The sequence below is a fragment of the Lutzomyia longipalpis genome, chromosome 4, assembly GCF_024334085.1.
Source record: "Lutzomyia longipalpis isolate SR_M1_2022 chromosome 4, ASM2433408v1".
In the NCBI taxonomy this organism is placed as follows: domain Eukaryota; kingdom Metazoa; phylum Arthropoda; class Insecta; order Diptera; family Psychodidae; genus Lutzomyia; species Lutzomyia longipalpis.
This window is the reverse complement of record NC_074710.1, coordinates 6,496,769-6,513,452: the sequence shown is the minus strand read 5'-3', so window position 1 is coordinate 6,513,452 and position 16,684 is coordinate 6,496,769. Positions and strand designations below refer to the sequence as shown.

The following is a 16,684-nucleotide window of genomic DNA, read 5'->3' as shown; positions in this document are numbered from 1 at the left end:
GCAATAAAATGGAGGCAAATCTAATAAAGAGACTTTTGAGCAATTTATATAAAACAACAAAAGTTCACGTAGCTTTCACCACACCATCGTGTTTTTGTTATTTTTTCTGACTTGTCCCGCAGTTTACTTCTCATTATGTATACCTTAATAAACTGACGAGATTCACGTACAAAATGTGAAAGAGATATGCTATTTCTGTGCTATATATTTAATTTGCTCATACGACTCCCCAAAACATCTTGTTCTTTGTATATCATTTTTGCCGTTGAAGATCTTTTATTTTTCTTACCTGTGTGAGTACTTGATGACCGCAATTCTCCTCAAATAATGTTATTCATTGTTTCATGCTAGAAGTTTCATTTATTTTCTGAGAAAATTCATAAAGAAAAGTTTCTCTAATATTCACCCAAAATTTTTTTATAGAAACCAACAAAAAATCACAACGAACGTCTCAATAGTTTGTCGAGGGTGTTAACTTTTTCACGCAATTAATACATAAGCTTGCTTCTATAAATAACACCTCAAAGAATTTTCTTCGGACTATTTTCATTATAGTTTAGTTTGAAGACATGGGTAAGGAAGAAAAATTTCCGGCACATAATGGTAGATGACGTGAAAGAAATGATAAAGCTCTTTCGTTTTTGAGGATTTTCCATTAACACGATAAAGACGCGAGAATTGATTTTTATGCAAAGTGTAATAAATAAAATGAAAACTGTAGAAAAATTCAACCCAGCTGTTTTACGTTTGCTAAATTTTGTTAACTTAACCCTTTAAGGTTTTTTGGGTCATACGCTGACCCAAACGTGAAACATTTAATTTTTTTAATTATTTATGAATGTAAGGGGTCAAAGAAGACGTTCTAAGTGAGAAAAGTCCTCTAAAAAAATCATAGAATAAAAATCGCGATAAAAGAGCGCATGTTTCAATGTTTTTATGTTTCACGATGGACGTTAAAGGGTTAAATTACAAGAAAAAACGATTTTGAGCTTTCTATGACTATAAGTGAAAAGCTCCCGAAGACATTTTGTAGGGCGGGAGTTTATTACGGGAGTTTTTCACTCTTGTTACAAAGTAAAGCCCCTAATGATTTTTCTTGTCATCCTTTTACACGTTTCTCGTGTTTTCTTGTTTTTTGTTTGTTTCAAAATCACGTTTTGCTGCTTTTACCGAATCATTTTCCTGATTTTAAAGGATTATTTTCTGCTTTCTAAATGTTTATTTGTTAAAGACGTTCTGAATGAGAAATGTTTTCTGAGAGCATCCATAGAATAAATATAGCGATAAAAACAGCGCATGTTTCAATGTTTCTGTGTTTCACGTGGACGTGAAAGGGTTAAAAAAAAAGCTTTCAAAAGTTTTGCATCTTGCACAATGTTTTCAAAAATAGAGATTCCTAAAAGTAGGAGAATTATCTCCCAATTTTGCTACAAAATCAATTTCTATTTATAAACAACTTAATATGTACATAACATTTATGTATACATTGTATACGACACTTTTATTATCATATCGTGGTGTATATAATATAAAGTTTACTTTGTCAAGACGCTCAGATGTCTAGTGGAAGCTCCGCATTAAAATTAAATGTACAATGTGGGCTTTTTTCGTGCTTCTCTTTTCTTCAAGTTTGAATTGGAAAAATTTTCCACACAAATATGAATCATTTTATCCAAAAAAAGAGGTTTTATACACACAAAAAAAACACGCCATAAATTCTCATGATAATCGGATGAGTCAGATGAGGAAGAGAATTTATATAGGTGGGAAAATATCGATGGGTTGGGATGTTTTCGGGGAGGGCGTTCAGGGCTGCAAAGCACGCAACAAATGAGCTTTTACGGCGCCTCCACTGCCAAATATTTACATCTCTCCGAAATTCAGCGTTGTAATTTCGCAATTTTTCACACTATTTCCCATCAATTCTCGCATTTTTTTTTGCCTCCAACTTCTGTGTCATCTAACATGGAATTTTTATTACTTTTTTGTCTTCTTCAACACTCTGTAAATTCTCTTTTCATCTCTCAAATATATCACCATGGTTTTCTTGAATATATAAAAAAAAACAAATAAGAATTGAGTCAATTCCTTCAAAACAACAAAAAAAAAGTCTCAATTGTGGAGGTTTTTCGTTGAATTAGAGAGTCAAATTGTAGAAATTTTATATGCAAAAATACAAGAGAAGTCCTCTGAATAATGGAATTTGAAGGAAATGACATAAAAAAGCAACACTTTTCAATATAAACATACAATGTGGGTACATTTTCTTCTATCTCGTCTGGGTTTTATGTTTTTTTTTTCACTGTACGGAGGAGAGATAAAAAATACACACACACACATAGCTCAAGAGCTCGACCCAAATATTAAAATAAAAACATTGCGCAACACCGTGTCTTGTGCATCGATCATGGACTAGAAATATTCATTGCGCGTAAAAGATGAGTGATTGGTGTTCTCGCCAAGACACATAACACCTTTCCCCACTTTACTTTATCCACGTCAATTAATTTCATTTAGCAACTTTTCCGACTTTTCCTGACCATATTTGTGTGGTGTATATGAAAAACATGCGGCAATCTCAAAAATTAAACATCACGTGCTACATATGTTGATGATCTTTGCGCGTGATTTTCGTCATTTCCTCAAAATTTCCCCCAAATTCTCATCCAGACTTTCAACAGGGTCATTAGGATTTTTTTTCTTGTGGATTTCCCAAGAAGAAATCATAATTAAAATAGACAGAGATGTGAATATGGGTGGAAAGAAATAATTTTGTGTTGAAAGAAATTCGTTTTTGTTGAGCAGATAACATAGAGAAATCGTAAAATGTTTCACGGAACTCAAGAAACCAGAAAAAATGAGTTCAATTGAATATAAAAAATCTGAAACTAGTTCCACAAAACACAAGAAACCAAAAAAAAAAAGAGTTCCACAAATATACATTTTCACAAAACACAAGAAACCAACAAAAGTTCCACAGAACATGTAAATTCGATACTAATTCCTCTAAACAGAAAAAAAGCAACAAAGGTTCCACAGAATGAAAAATATAATACTAGTTCCACAAAACACAAGAAACCAATAAAGATTGTACGGAACGTGAAGATCTGATACTAGTTCCACAAAACACGAGTAACCAAAAGAGGTTCCACAGAATTCAAAAAAATGTTACTATTTCCACAAAACACAAGAAACCAATAAAGGTTGTACAGAACATGAAAATCAAGCACTGTGCACTGGTCCCACAGAACACAAGAAAGTTTTCAACAAAACACAAGAAACGAACATAGGTTCCACAGAACGTTAAAAATCTGTTAAATTTGGAAATATCTGATTTAGATAAAGAATTAAAACATATTTCTTAATTTACTGAATCATTTTCAGAATAAACATTTTTATTAAAGACCTAAAGTAATATTTAGAACTCAATGGATATCACAAGAATCATATCATGATGAATTTGAAAACAAATTAAATGTTTGTCAGGAAAAGCACTTTTGTAAAGTAACTCTCTCTGTGAAAATCCATTTTCCCATCCACACAAAGCATTTTCATATCAAAATTCTAGGAAAATGAAATTCAATAAACAGAAATGAAATTGAAGGAGAACCCACAGCTTTTATTATTCTGGAACTCGTGCTGAAAACATTTCTACTTTGATGTGAATTTACAGAATTATATAGGAATGTGCAAAAACATATAGTCACAAAAGCTTTTATGTACATTCTTATCAATAAGCGAATTACTTCTCTCAGAAAGATCCCCACAACATGTGTTCAGTGGATAGATAGCAAACTTGATATTAAATCGTATTCATGGGCAAAATGCAAAGCAATAAGTATTAGAAATCACTTTGTGTTTAAACTTAATGCTTTATGGAGGTCTTTTTGCTAATTTAATGCTCTGTATTTTTTTGCATGTCCCCACTGTCATTGCAAATCGAAGACATTGTGAATGTCGCAAATTATGTATTTTTTTTTCCTTCGTTATTTGAATGATTATTTTTTTTGCATTTTTGAGGGACTCCCATGACCCAAAAGCACGTGAATGTGTGAATGTGTGTGTCTCATTGAGAAAGCGCAGGTACGGTGAAAGAATATCCACCTGTCCTCCTCCTGTGTGTGACTATTAATAGAAATCCTTCATTCATGTCATTCTATTGAATCTCCCCCACGGGGAGCCCTTATCTACCTCTCTACAATGTCCCAAAGAAAGGAGCCATGGATGGTGATTTTTTTCAAACACCCCGCTAAATCATTTCATATAAAAACCCATCTTTTGATGCAGATTTATGGGGGAAGGAAAAAAAAAGAGAGCGGAAGAAAAATAAATTACTTTTCTGCAAGTCACTTCAATTCAATTAAAAGAAGAAAACTGGAACATAAAAAAATAGCATAATTTTGTTGTAAGGTATGAAGCTTGTACCGTTGCGTGGGATTCACTAAAATTTAATGATTCTGTTTTATAAAAGCATAAAAATCATAAAAACATAACTATATTGAAGAGAGAAAATTAATTCTTTATATTCTGAATGAGTTAGAATAGTATTACCGGGATTACCATGCAATTTATGCTTCATCTGCATATGCTGCAAAACTTGCTTCAAACCCTTCAAACAGTATTTTATGTATGGTAAAAATTAAGAAAATTTGTTTGTGTAAACAAATTATATTTGTTTAAGCTTTCTAGAATATTTTTATACTCTGAACAATCCCAAATTGACAACAATAAAAACATTTTATTCATTTACATTAGTTGTAACTCAATAACAATCCCATAGAGTTTGATTTTTGTACCTAAAATTAGCACATTTGATACCACAGCAGAAGAATAAAAAATGGATTTTTTCCACATTATTTACATGGCATAAAAATTCATTGAGAGAGTATAGAAAGAATGGGAGACGCAAATGGCTCGTAATCGATATCGACGCAATTTTTCTTTTTGGAGTCGTAGCTTTTGCTTTGCAAACTTTTCTTTCCGATAAGCCTCACAAAGAAGTGAGAGAGAAAATGAATGAACATCACGCGTCAATCCCTATAGCGTCATGGCAAGACAATAATAATGTGATTTGATGAGAAAATGTGGTTCAACATGAAAATATTGACAAAAAAGTTTGCGATGATACAACGCAATCACTTGTGGAAAATGCTTGGGGAAAACTTTTCCCTGAGAGTGAGAAAAGCATGACGTGCGAGAAATTTACATAAGAGAAAATTATGAAGATGTTTGGAATCCTTCAAATGCCCCCCGCTCCAGCTGAGATTTCTCATTCTGTGAGACATTATTCTTGCAAATGAATTGAGAAAAGTGCCCTATTTTCGCAAGGCAAGCAAAAACAATCATCAAGGTGAAGACTGCTAATGCTCAAGCACTACAAGTACGCAAAATTAATCAATTGCGCATTTATTTCTCCTCTATACCACCGCAATTTGTTTTTGCAGGGAGTGGGAGGGGGTTTTTGATGTTTATTTTTTTTCGGGTACATTATGGTCCAGTAATTTGGGATTCAAATTCGATTGGGGTAGAGGCGAGACGTTTTAATTAATTTTGTCTCACAGGAAAAATTGACTAATTGTACGGAATCTAATTTTTATTATCAAAAACAAAAAAAACTGAATTATGTTAATTTAATTTAAATTTCAACGGAAATAATTGATAACGATACAAAAGCCACGCCCCCATTGTAAATAAGAAAATAATGTAATATAAAAAAACAGCATGAAAAATTTTTTCAAATGAATCTCCAAACAATATTTTGAAAAGGAAACAGAATAATAAGCATAGGGGTTGATGCATTAAACATATGCTTCATTGCTTCAATATATTAATTTTTAACTTTGAAAAACAGAAGATCATTGATGCATATGCCTTATGAAACTTTCTCTATTCTACATGAAGCATAAAAATACTTTAGCCAAAATTTTCCAATGAAATATTAGCTTGAATATTTCATACATTTTGTAAGGGTTTAAAAAACACGATAGTGACGTCATTTCATGCATTATTTTGGCAAATTTTTGCTGGCTTTTCTCAGTTGATTGGAAATTTGTAATTTTTTTCTTCGGTGAATTCTTATTCTTTTGATTCTCTACAAAATCCGGCATATCCTGATTGTTTCTTGAAGTGAGGATTTTTTTCATATAGAAATGAATGGACTCCTTTGACTTTGTCATTTTAATGCTTTTAATATTTTTCCTTCTTCTACGTTATCTTCAGTAAATTAAATATTCGCTCAATAATCATGCCGGAAATTAGAAAATTGAGTTTGTATTTTCTACTATTTTATGAGAAAAATCAACGTTAGCTTTTTTTGTTAGTTTTTTCCAGGAAGCTCCCCCAAAAAAGAAGCTCATGAAGGAATTTCCTCTTTGCAAATTGCTTCATGATTGAATTTTATATTGCGAGTGAATAAAAAATGCATTTTCTGCACTCTCTGATGCAGTTCAAAAGGTCAAATATTTTCTGATATTGATGTTCGCTGTTCGAGGAAATTTTAAATTGATTTTTCCACATTTATGTGACTCTACATATTTCCGGATGTAGCGTTTATATGTGCTACAGCCATACACAAAGTATTATAAATCGCCTAAGGCACGAGGCCTGATTCACATTCGATGATAAGAAATATGTGTGAGATACCTCATAAAAGGCGTTCTAAAAATTCTCCTATCGTTATTTGTTTTCTGGATGTATTATCTTTGTGCGCGGAAAAAAAACAAACATTCAGCCCCAAATTCTTCCTCTGCGTTTATTTATGCTGAGAGGCTTCATGGAAAATTTTCTCACACATATCTCGCTGATTTTTTTCACTTCACTTCGCTTTGAGAAATAATTCTTCTAAAAATAATATTTCTGTATTAATGGACAACTTGAACTTTCGGACGTTGTGCGCGCGATAGCCCACACCGCGAGAGATTTCGTGTACACGGCGAAATGTGTGCTGTCTCTTGACCTCTGACCTCTTTCGCGATCACGCGGCTTTTTTTTTCCTTTGTTGTGTTTGGCAACAAAAGAATTTTCAATTTATAATTGAAAGTGTGTTCCATTTTTTTTTTTGCGTGTGTGCCTCCCATGTGTTCGTTCAATCTGGCGAAATTGTACCATGGCAAGGCAAAAATTTTCTTCATTGTGAGCAATTTGTTGTGCCTCTTTTTTGTTGTTACATGCGGGGGTATTGTGTGCAAATGCGGGAGAAAAGTCGCTGACTTGGCGAACGAATGGTGCTTTTACATAGGGGAGACCGGGGTAAAAATAGTCAATTTGCATAAATCCTTATCTGCAGGATTCCCCAAGGGCAAGAAAATTTCCTGGATAGGTCTTTCTCATAGGAAATTTCCTGGCCTACAACTTTGTCTCAGACCACTTTTCTCTATCTCCACGGGAAATATGAGTTTTCGAGCTTTTCCTAAACCCTTCCGCTTCTGACTTTTTTTAGACGCGGCGGGTAAATATAGTCACCAGTTGGCTAAATAAAGTCGGTCGAATTTTCCGACATTTCCAATGATTTTCCACCTGAGAGATTGATAGTAGTTGATAGCTAAACTTCTCACCTTTTGATTCGCGACAAGGAATTTCACTTTTATACGCACTAAAACAGAGAATTTTGCGATTTTCTCAAACACGCCATTTTGCAACAAATGAATAGAAAATATGCCAAAAATTTCGATCTCCCATATGATTTACATGGGATGACTAGATCTACCCCAAGGGGTATGTTTTGATTCAAAAAATTGTAGAGAAAAATCATTAAAAGTTATTGAAGAATACACCTTGGCAACGTTTTCTGCACTAACCCAGGTATTGAGAAAAATTATCAGATTGGAAAATTGCTGAAGGAAAACTTCGGAAAACGCGTTTTTCTCAATACGCAAAAGTTTGGGAAATGGGCCAAAAATCTATTTTCATTTTTAACTCCTAAAGTACTGATCGGATAACCTCCAAATTACTGTCAAAAATTATAGGTTAGTAAGGCTTTGCACCCTAATTTTTTTCCGATTTTTCCGATTTATATTTTGGGAGAAATTGGCATTTGAAAATTCCAAAATGACTATTTTTACCCCGGTCTCCCCTACCCACCAAAAAAAAATTAAGTGAGAACAGACATCAAAAATTGCGCTATTTTCCTTCAATTTTCTCTCCACGATTTTCTTTTATTTTTTTTTTCTTTCAAAATTTCTCAATGAAAAAATGAATAATTTTGTAAATAATTTTATCGGCAATATTTAACCTTTTCTTGTGCAATTTTCATATGTAAAGATGAATTCCCAAGTTTATTATTCTGATAATTATTTAAATTTCACAGAGAAAAGCTTTCAATGTGCCACAGAATAAATAATTTCTTTGAGCCATTTATTTGCTTATTTTTATTGCAGAGGTTTATAAAGTTTATCGCTCCACGATTAACCCTTTGACGACCAATAATTTTAAAATTTTGCACATTAAATAAATATTTAAATGATTTAAAATTTATGGCCAGGCTAAGGACTATCTTTATCAAATCATTCCAGAAAGGCAAGAATTCCGATAGTGGTCTGATTGCTCAACCCGCTGATTTCGAAGGAATCGATAAGTAAGTGCTATAAAGCTTTTCTTGCAATAATTCAGAAATTACTTATCTTTTATCTGTTGTAGATTCAATGTGGATTACGATGCTCTGTTCCCAGTCATTGCTGAATGGTAAATTTTTTTTTTTAACTATTTCTAGGACTTAACCCATTATCAGCCATTTTTGTAATATCGATTTATTTAAAAACCATTTTTTAAGACTTTAAATGTTTTATTTTTGCAAATCTGTTTGACAATTTTCTTTATGAATTAAATACTTTACTAACGAAACAAACAATAATTCCATTTTTATTCACTAAAAAATCTTTACAAACTATTAAAAATTATTGTTTACGTTTTGCAAAATGGCGCCCAATGTAAACATTTTTTTCTTAATTTGTAAATCATCAGCTAAACCGAACGAAGAAAGATTAGAAATAGAGTTTGTACAAATCGGATTTATTTTCTTATAATTATTGAAGAACATTGGAAAATTCTACCAAACATTATCTCAAAAACTGTTTAACCTAAAAATTCCTAGTTGATACACAAAGCTTCCTTAAAGCCCAAAACTATCATTCCGGAAAATTTCAAATTCATGAAATTAATCATATTTTTGGAGCACACATAAATGGGTTAAAAAGCATTTTAAATTAAGAAATTAACTCTCAAAAATAGACGCTTTAAGATGAATTTTCTAAGGAAACTTTTTGGCGGGAATTTTCATACACCCCAACACTGTTGCAACATATTTCAAGTGATAATAAATTCACCTTGACATTGTTTATCAACTACAATGTTATAATTATGCAAATAATGTGGTACTTGTGGCGCATTTTGCAATTTAATTTGAGCTCAAAAAACCCAAGAAATGTTTTTATTTTTACCAAATGTGTTCTATAAGTTCCACACATGGTCCTGATGTTTCATTGATGCATCCCAAATCTCTCTCTCTCTTTCTTGCGCAGCAAAAAATTCATTTTGCATCTTTTTCTTAAGCTGAGATTTGAATGGTTTGAATGCTTTATGATTCGTTATAACGAACTTTAAAGAACTAAAAAGACAATTTTAATTTTTTTATTGAAAATTTTATTATTTTAATGAAAAATATAAATTTATTTAATTCTTTTAATTTTAAAATCAATACTAATTTAATTTTCACCTCTAGTCGAGTCATTAAATCACCGAAGGAAATTGAAGTCCTTCGCTATGTCTGCAAAGTATCTTCTGACGCTCATAAGAAGGTCATGAAGTACGTCAGGTGAGTCCTTAAGAAAAATAAAACTCATTTCAAATGATTTTTATTCATTTTTAATGATTGATTAATGCTTTAGAGACGGTGTGTCTGAGTATGAGGCCGAAGCTGTCTTTCTGGAGCATTCCTATCGCGTCGGCGGTTGCCGCCATGTTTCGTACACGTGCATTTGCGGGTCTGGCGAAAATTCCGCCATCTTGCATTATGGCCATGCAGCAGCGCCAAATGATAAAATCCTCCGCGATGGGGATATGTGTTTATTTGACATGGGTGCTAACTATGGGGGCTATGCTGCTGACATTACATGCTCCTTCCCGGCTAATGGACGCTTCACAGCGGATCAGAAGATCATCTATGAAGCTGTTCTTGATGCACGCAATGCTGTTCTTGAAGCTGCACGCCCTGGAGTTTCCTGGGTTGAGATGCATCGTCTGGCCAATCGTACAATGCTGAAGAAACTCACCGAGGGAGGTCTTCTGAAAGGTTAGAGAGGCTCAGAATTAACAACAGAGCATATTTTTACTGAGAAGTTTTCTTTTTTCTTCTAACTCAGGTGACGTCGATGAGATGATGCGTGCTGGAATTAATGGCGTCTTCCAACCACATGGTCTTGGGCATCTTATTGGTCTCGACGTTCACGATGTTGGGGGCTATTTGTCGCACTGCCCTCCGCGTCCAACGGAGCCAGGCTTCAAGAGCCTTCGCTTTGCTAGACCTCTTCAAGCTGGAATGTACGTAACCGTCGAACCCGGTTGCTACTTCATCGACATCCTCTTGGACCGTGCTCTCAAGGATCCCCAGCAAAGTCGCTTCCTCATTCCGGAGGCTATTGCCCGTTTCCGCGGATTTGGAGGTGTCCGAATTGAAGATGATGTCCTCATAACGGAAAATGGTTGTGAGAACTTCACCAAAGTGCCAAGAACGTGAGTTTTATAACCTCAAAAAAATCAAGAGTATTACTAAAATTTTATTTTTCTCCCAAAGTGTTGCTGAAATTGAAGCCTGGATGTCTTCCAAGTAATCCAACTACATCAAGGATAAAATTACAAATACACGGTGCAAGAATTAAGATGAATTAAATATATAAATTTGATGAATTATCTGTGAGAAATTTCATGACAACGCCCAAATTCTCCATGGCTGTTCTCTTGAGATCGGCGTAGTTGAACTCCTTGCGATTTTCCTCAACGGCTCCACGGAGCATTTTACTTTCTTTCCTCAAATCTGTTAGTTTTTCCTCCAAATGAGCAATTTGACGGTAAGTTTCATTGCTGCGGAGGCTCTCTTTTATCTCACGAGAACGCTTCCTTGACTCCTCAAGGACGCCTTCTGTTACGCGTTTTTTGTTACGCAACTCCTCTAAACGTGACGTTAACTCCGACATATTTTCCGCTGCCTCACTGCGAAGGCTCTAAAAAAAACAAAATGTCTTCCCTTCAAGTAAATATTAAATGAAAATAATTGTCTTTGCTCACATCTAAATTAGAGAATTTTGATATCTCCTCAGAAAGCTCCATCTCTTCCTTCTTCAGTGCGCCATGTTGATCTTGAGTTCTCTTCTCAAGAATCTGAAGTTGACGAAGCTGAATACTGAGCTTTTTGTATTCCTTCAGTAGTCCTCCTTGCGATGTTAGATCATTCCTTTCTCCAAATATATCGCCACGTCCATCGCGGGCTAAACCTCTCAGATTAATCCCTTGCAGAGTCATTTGTTCAATGGCATAAGCAATCTGATTCTTCAGGGTCTCAATTTCTTAGGAATAAAAAATAAAGACATTTTCAATTTGAATTTTGAATAATTTTCCGTTAACTTACTTTGCTTCTGCTGCGACATAGCCTGAGGGAAGGTGTCAAGGAAAGCCGTCATTGTTTCATCGCGTCTCTTTAGTTCGCGATACTTGGCGTGCCTGTCGCTATTTCCTTCCTCAAGATCATGCTCAACTTGCAAAAGAAGTTCCCGTTTCTCATTCAGCTGATCTTCCGTCAACTTCAGTTGACGCGAAAGGCTTGTCAGGGCTTGATTGTTGGCTCTTACCTCCGTAATGAGTTTCTCCCTTTCCTGTGCAGGAGATAGCCTCGTTGCCTCTTCATCACGAAGACTAGCCCGTTTGGCCAGCAATCCCGCCAATTTGCTTTGGAGCCTAAAAGCTTCCAAACGTGGTTGTGATGATGCCAAACTAGCCATCATTCGATCACGTTGTTTCGTTACAGCTTCAATATCATCATGCAGTGCTGCTGTCTTACCCTTAAGCTCCTCAGATAGTGACTGCAGCTCCCGGTACTGCTGCTGCTCCGCCGGAGCCAATGCGTAGATCATCTCGGTCACTTTGTGACGCTCCCGTGCGATATCTTCCTCCAAGCGACGATTAGCCTCCTCCCTGGCCTGTCGCTGTGTAAAAAGTCCCTCAAGCTGCGTCTGGACGCTTTCATTGCGCTCCCGTATTCCAGATGCTTCACTCTGCATCTGCTGCCGAGAAAATCCCGAACTATAGCCATCCAGGGCGAGATTCATATCCGTTAGCTGAGCTTGGAGATTTGAGAGCTCTTTCGCGGATTCCTTGATGCGCTTTTCGTACATCTTCCTCGCCGATTGATCCCTTTCGAGGGTTTTCTTATCGCGCGCAAGTCTCTCAGCTTCCAGGGAGATTTCCTGAATTTTCATCTGCACAACTCCCTGCCAGTAGCGGCGATCTTTAACTTGTCGCTGCCCTGCAGCTGTACCCACGCGTCCACTTGCTGTTGAGAGACCACTTAGGCCATGTTGTGTAATTGGACGCTCCAACATGGCGGCTCCAGCTACTCCAAGAGCTAGAATAAATCAAGAAATCATTGGCCGCCATATTGATTTTGACACCATTTTCTGTGAAAAGCATATTTTTATCTCACCAAGAGCACTTCCAATCCTCTGAGCACTTGCAGTTGGTGGTGGCCCCATTGAACTAGCAGCTGCTGCCAATCTACTTGCAGTTCCACTACGAATTGACGATGGGGGCCTTGTTGAGCCTCCGCTAAAACACAAAATTGTGATTTTGTCTTTTCTTTATGAAAAATTAAAGAAAAAACTCACCGGAAAGCTGTTCCAGGACGAAGGGGCCCCAAGGGAGTCCCCGTGGGCACTGCACTTGATGGTGGACGTGAGAAATCTTCCATAATTAGGAAAAATTGAAAGAGCTTTGCGGAAAAAGATTTGAAAATGAGGAAAATTCCCTATTTACTGCTTAACGGTCACCATGGAAACAGACGTTATTTTGAAAATATTCAAATTTGGCGCTCAGACGATTAACGGCCGTTAAATGCAAGTAAAGAATTGGATTTGGAGAAAGAAGAAGACTTTCATAGGACGTGTCTGATATTACCTCAAAAAATCTACTTTATTTCTTTTATTTTAGTTCATTTGAAACAGTTTGAATAGAATAATTAATTAAATATTTTGACTTTTCTGAACAATTTTTCAACATTTCCGTTAAATTAAATTTATTCTTGATTTAAAAGTTTCAAATTAAACAAAGTTTAGATTTTTGTACAAAAGTCGCAAACCTCCAATGAGGCATCCTTGGAAAATCGTCGGAAATGTCCAACAACACGACGAAATTTCAATGGGGCACAAGAAGTTGGTTTTTTTGTCAGTTGCATGCGATTGCGTGAGGTGAATGGGTGCGTTTGTTGCTTTGTTAGGTGCTCCTTATTGTTAACAGGCAGAAGGATATCTTGAGAATTCCCGGAAGTGCTTGAGAGAGTGCAGAAGTGTGAAAATTTGCATGAAAATTGAGAAAATCGGGTGAAATTCAAGTGAATTTCTTGAATGCAACATCAAAGCGTCATTGTTTTGTTTTTCTTTTTTGCCGAGCGTCATGTTCTAAATTTAAATTACAAACTTTTTGCATCTGGCGACAACTAAAGTGCTGTGAACTTCCCAGAGGGAGACCTCAGCTACATCCCAAAGGATACGTGTGGAAGTGCAACAAATTGTGCCAGAATGAATGGACTTTCGGCAATGGATGAAACAGGGGAGATTAAGGAGTTCAGGAGTCCCATGAGACGTCTGGGATCAACAAGGAAGCTAATGCTGTTCAATAGTAAGTCGCCAAATGATTATTAATTGTCCAGACGCACTCAAGTGCCCCAATAGAGCGCCATGTCTGGTGTGGTTGTTGCTGTGAAGTCGGTCTATTCTTAAGAGGTTGCGCGCTCGGTTTCTTGAGTCAATTTGCAGAGGCCAAGTTGTTCAAACACAGCCACACACACACAAATCATTCTCCGGCTTCTCAAGCAAAAGATTCGATGAACCAAAGAATCCCCTGAATGAAGTGCGAGATCTTCCCATCCGGAGATGGCTTCAATTGCCACCAATTAAACCGGACGCGTGGGAGGATACGCAGCAGCTTCGTGTGGCAGGAAGAGCATTACTGCTGCTGCTGCACAGAAGCCCCCCAGGCGACCGCGAAAAAGGTATTCATGGGCATGGGGAGAGAAGGTGCGGAGAAACGTGAAAGCAGGTGGTGTGTGTGTGCCTGTCTGACATTGAGAATGCGCCTCTTATGCCCACTCCCATCCATGAGATAGAGAAGCAGATGTTTTCATTGTTTCCATGCCACAAATGGCACTGTTCTGACACTTCCTTCCCATCCCACCATCGTGATGTTAGAACACTCTGTACAAGAACTTCTGTGAGCTGCACAGGAAGTTCCATTCCAGGGGAAAATGCGAGAGAATAAACGAAAGACTTCGACGAAAGTTTTGGCGCCAATTTTCTCTCGTGAAAATTGAACAGAGCTGAGATTCTATAGATGAAAAATTTGGATATTTCTTTTTCTAAGAATTTGTTATAAGATCTTGTATTCAAGGAAAAATAAATGAAGTGTGAAATGTTCTAAAAATTTAGTACTTTTAAATTTTATATGAGACATTTAGGCTGCTCAGAGAAGCATTTTGCAAAAAAACAATCTTCCCTATTTTTTTATTACTATAAGATTTGATAGTTCTAAAAAAATTAGTACTTGTTTAGATTTCATAACTAAACACACTAGCGACGTTTTACTTTAGATAATTTACAGTTTTAACCGCTTAAGGAACGTAAGGATTCCAGCGGGTGGAAACAAATAAAAATAATTTTTGGATGTTGATCTTGTAGCTCAAGAAAACACTTTTTTGGCAAAATTTCACAAAGAATTTTTGAGTTTTCATCATTCCTGATCGGCTGAGTCCTTGACTGATGTTTTTTGTATTAACAAAATGTTCAATGGCTAAATGTAACCCTGTATAGGTTTAGGGTTTTAAAAAACAAATAATCTAAAATGAAAAAAAATGTCCCAGCAGCGGTCATAAGGTTATGCTACACATCTTAATATATAAAGCTGAAAAGTCTGTCTGTCTGTTTGTGGCACATGAACTCCTCCGAAACGGCTGGGCCGATCTTGATGAAATTTGGTATGGGGGTAGAGGGAGTCAATACGAGTTGCAAGCGCTATATGGGATTCCACTCCAACCCCCCTTTATAGCGCCCCCACAGAAAAATTGATTTTTTGTCAATTTTTACCTGCTGAAGGGTCAGATAACGGGATTTTTTTATTCTAAAAATTTTTCGGGGAACCGTATTATTCTTTCCCCCTATACTAATATACGCCCCCCTTTTATAGTTTAGAATGGAGTTTGTTCACACGTGATTGGGGGCTCGGGTTGACTAGTAAGAAAATATTTATAATTTGTCAGATATTTATGGGCTAAAAAGAAGAATTTTTTCTTGTGGTGTCTTAGCTAGAATGTCTAACTAGTTCTAATTTTCTTTAGAACTGCCGGATCTTTTAATTAAAATACCAAAAAAAATCACAATTTGCGAATTATTTAAAAGAAACTACAAGATTTTCTATAAAATAAACTTCTTGGAAATGAAATCGTTCATTGGTAACTTTATTTATTCAACCATTGCCTATAATACGATATCCCAAAAAAAAACATTGATATCCTGATAATTGATTCAATATCCATTTAATTCCATAAAATATCGGCATAGGGCTTTCGTGTGACTTCACCATATCCTTGAATTTTCAAAAATTTCTTATTATCCTTGCTATTTGTAACTGTTACATCAACACGATACATTCCCGATGGGACTCCGGGAGGAAAGTTGGTCACATCATGCATGATAAAATCTTTCAGGAAATACGTTTTATCCTTGGAAAAAAAATTAGGATAAAATGAATAAATTTTCAATGTCAAATTACTACAAAAAATATTACCTTAATAAATGGACAGCCATCCATTATGTTAGTTTCAATATCTTTATATTGTTCTTTAATATTATTCCATGCCAAACTCGTCATTGTGGACATTGATTTATTTTTTCCTTTTATTGCTCTAAATATTTTGCATGGATTTTCCGTGACATGAATAAGGAATTGTCTGTAGGTTACAAATTTCTTAAATAATGTAATTGTAACCACGGGATCTACTATGTCTGACACCAAAGCACTCCCCTGTGCATTAATGACAGATGATGTTCTATTTAATAAGTTAATTGTACATGATACATTGATGTAGTTTTCTATTAATCCAACACATTCTGCCCTCTTTGGAACAATATCATACATAGTCTTGAATTAGAAAATACATAAAAAAGTTAGGAAAAGGAGAAAAAAATGTCAAAAATAATAGGTTTTCCTTAGTTTTATCGAATTACTCACAGAAGTCATTGAAAAGCTAATAAATGAGTATGCAACTAACACTGCTAATGCAAAATTTTTAATCATATTGAATTTTATAACTGCCTTCAGCGACTTCTCTTTAGATTGAATATGTATATATTATTTTTAGCAAATAAATAACGAATGCAAAAATTACCGTCGTCGTTGAGACACAAAACCGTAATAAGATGGAGTTTTTGAA

General features: G+C 35.5%; 4 protein-coding genes across 6 annotated transcripts in view; 2 read left to right on the top strand and 2 right to left on the bottom strand.

Moving 5' to 3' along the window:
* LOC129795871 (xaa-Pro dipeptidase) overlaps positions 1–10,900 on the top strand; it is a 34,700-nt gene extending 23,800 nt beyond the window's left edge. For both annotated transcript variants that reach the window (XM_055837388.1, XM_055837389.1), the window contains 6 exons: positions 8,511–8,572; positions 8,635–8,679; positions 9,716–9,808; positions 9,882–10,285; positions 10,356–10,725; positions 10,787–10,900. In XM_055837388.1, the coding sequence (XP_055693363.1) occupies positions 8,511–8,572; positions 8,635–8,679; positions 9,716–9,808; positions 9,882–10,285; positions 10,356–10,725; positions 10,787–10,823 (1,011 nt within the window). In that variant the 3' untranslated portion in view covers positions 10,824–10,900. The remainder of the gene's footprint in view (positions 1–8,510; positions 8,573–8,634; positions 8,680–9,715; positions 9,809–9,881; positions 10,286–10,355; positions 10,726–10,786) is intronic.
* LOC129795849 (alpha-catulin) overlaps positions 1–16,684 on the bottom strand; it is a 140,868-nt gene that overhangs the window by 2,447 nt on the left and 121,737 nt on the right. The window lies entirely within an intron of this gene.
* Positions 10,784–12,952, bottom strand: LOC129794480 (intraflagellar transport protein 74 homolog). Its single transcript, XM_055835231.1, has 5 exons — positions 12,870–12,952; positions 12,698–12,795; positions 11,618–12,610; positions 11,278–11,555; positions 10,784–11,213 (listed from the first exon to the last, which is right to left on the bottom strand). Exons 1-5 carry the CDS (start codon positions 12,950–12,952, stop codon positions 10,878–10,880), a joined length of 1,788 nt encoding a protein of 595 aa, XP_055691206.1. The 3' UTR covers positions 10,784–10,877.
* The window catches only part of LOC129795837 (SLIT-ROBO Rho GTPase-activating protein 1-like), a 42,231-nt gene continuing 38,972 nt past the window's right edge, over positions 13,426–16,684 (top strand). The window contains exon 1 of one of the 2 annotated variants that reach the window (XM_055837339.1): positions 13,426–13,878. In XM_055837339.1, the coding sequence (XP_055693314.1) occupies positions 13,779–13,878 (100 nt within the window). In that variant the 5' untranslated portion in view covers positions 13,426–13,778. The remainder of the gene's footprint in view (positions 13,879–16,684) is intronic. The other variant, XM_055837342.1, reaches the window with a different exon arrangement.

Excerpts from the sequence above, each read along its gene's own strand:
- LOC129794480 (XM_055835231.1), bottom strand. The coding sequence starts at position 12,952 with ATGGAAGATTTCTCACGTCCACCATCAAGTGCAGTGCCCACGGGGACT. Across the intron at positions 12,796-12,869 it reads CGTCCTGGAACAGCTTTCCG|GCCCCCATCGTCAATTCGTA; the intron begins GTGAGTTTTTTC and ends AGGCTCAACAAG. Across the intron at positions 11,214-11,277 it reads CAAAATTCTCTAATTTAGAT|AGCCTTCGCAGTGAGGCAGC; the intron begins GTGAGCAAAGAC and ends TGTTTTTTTTAG.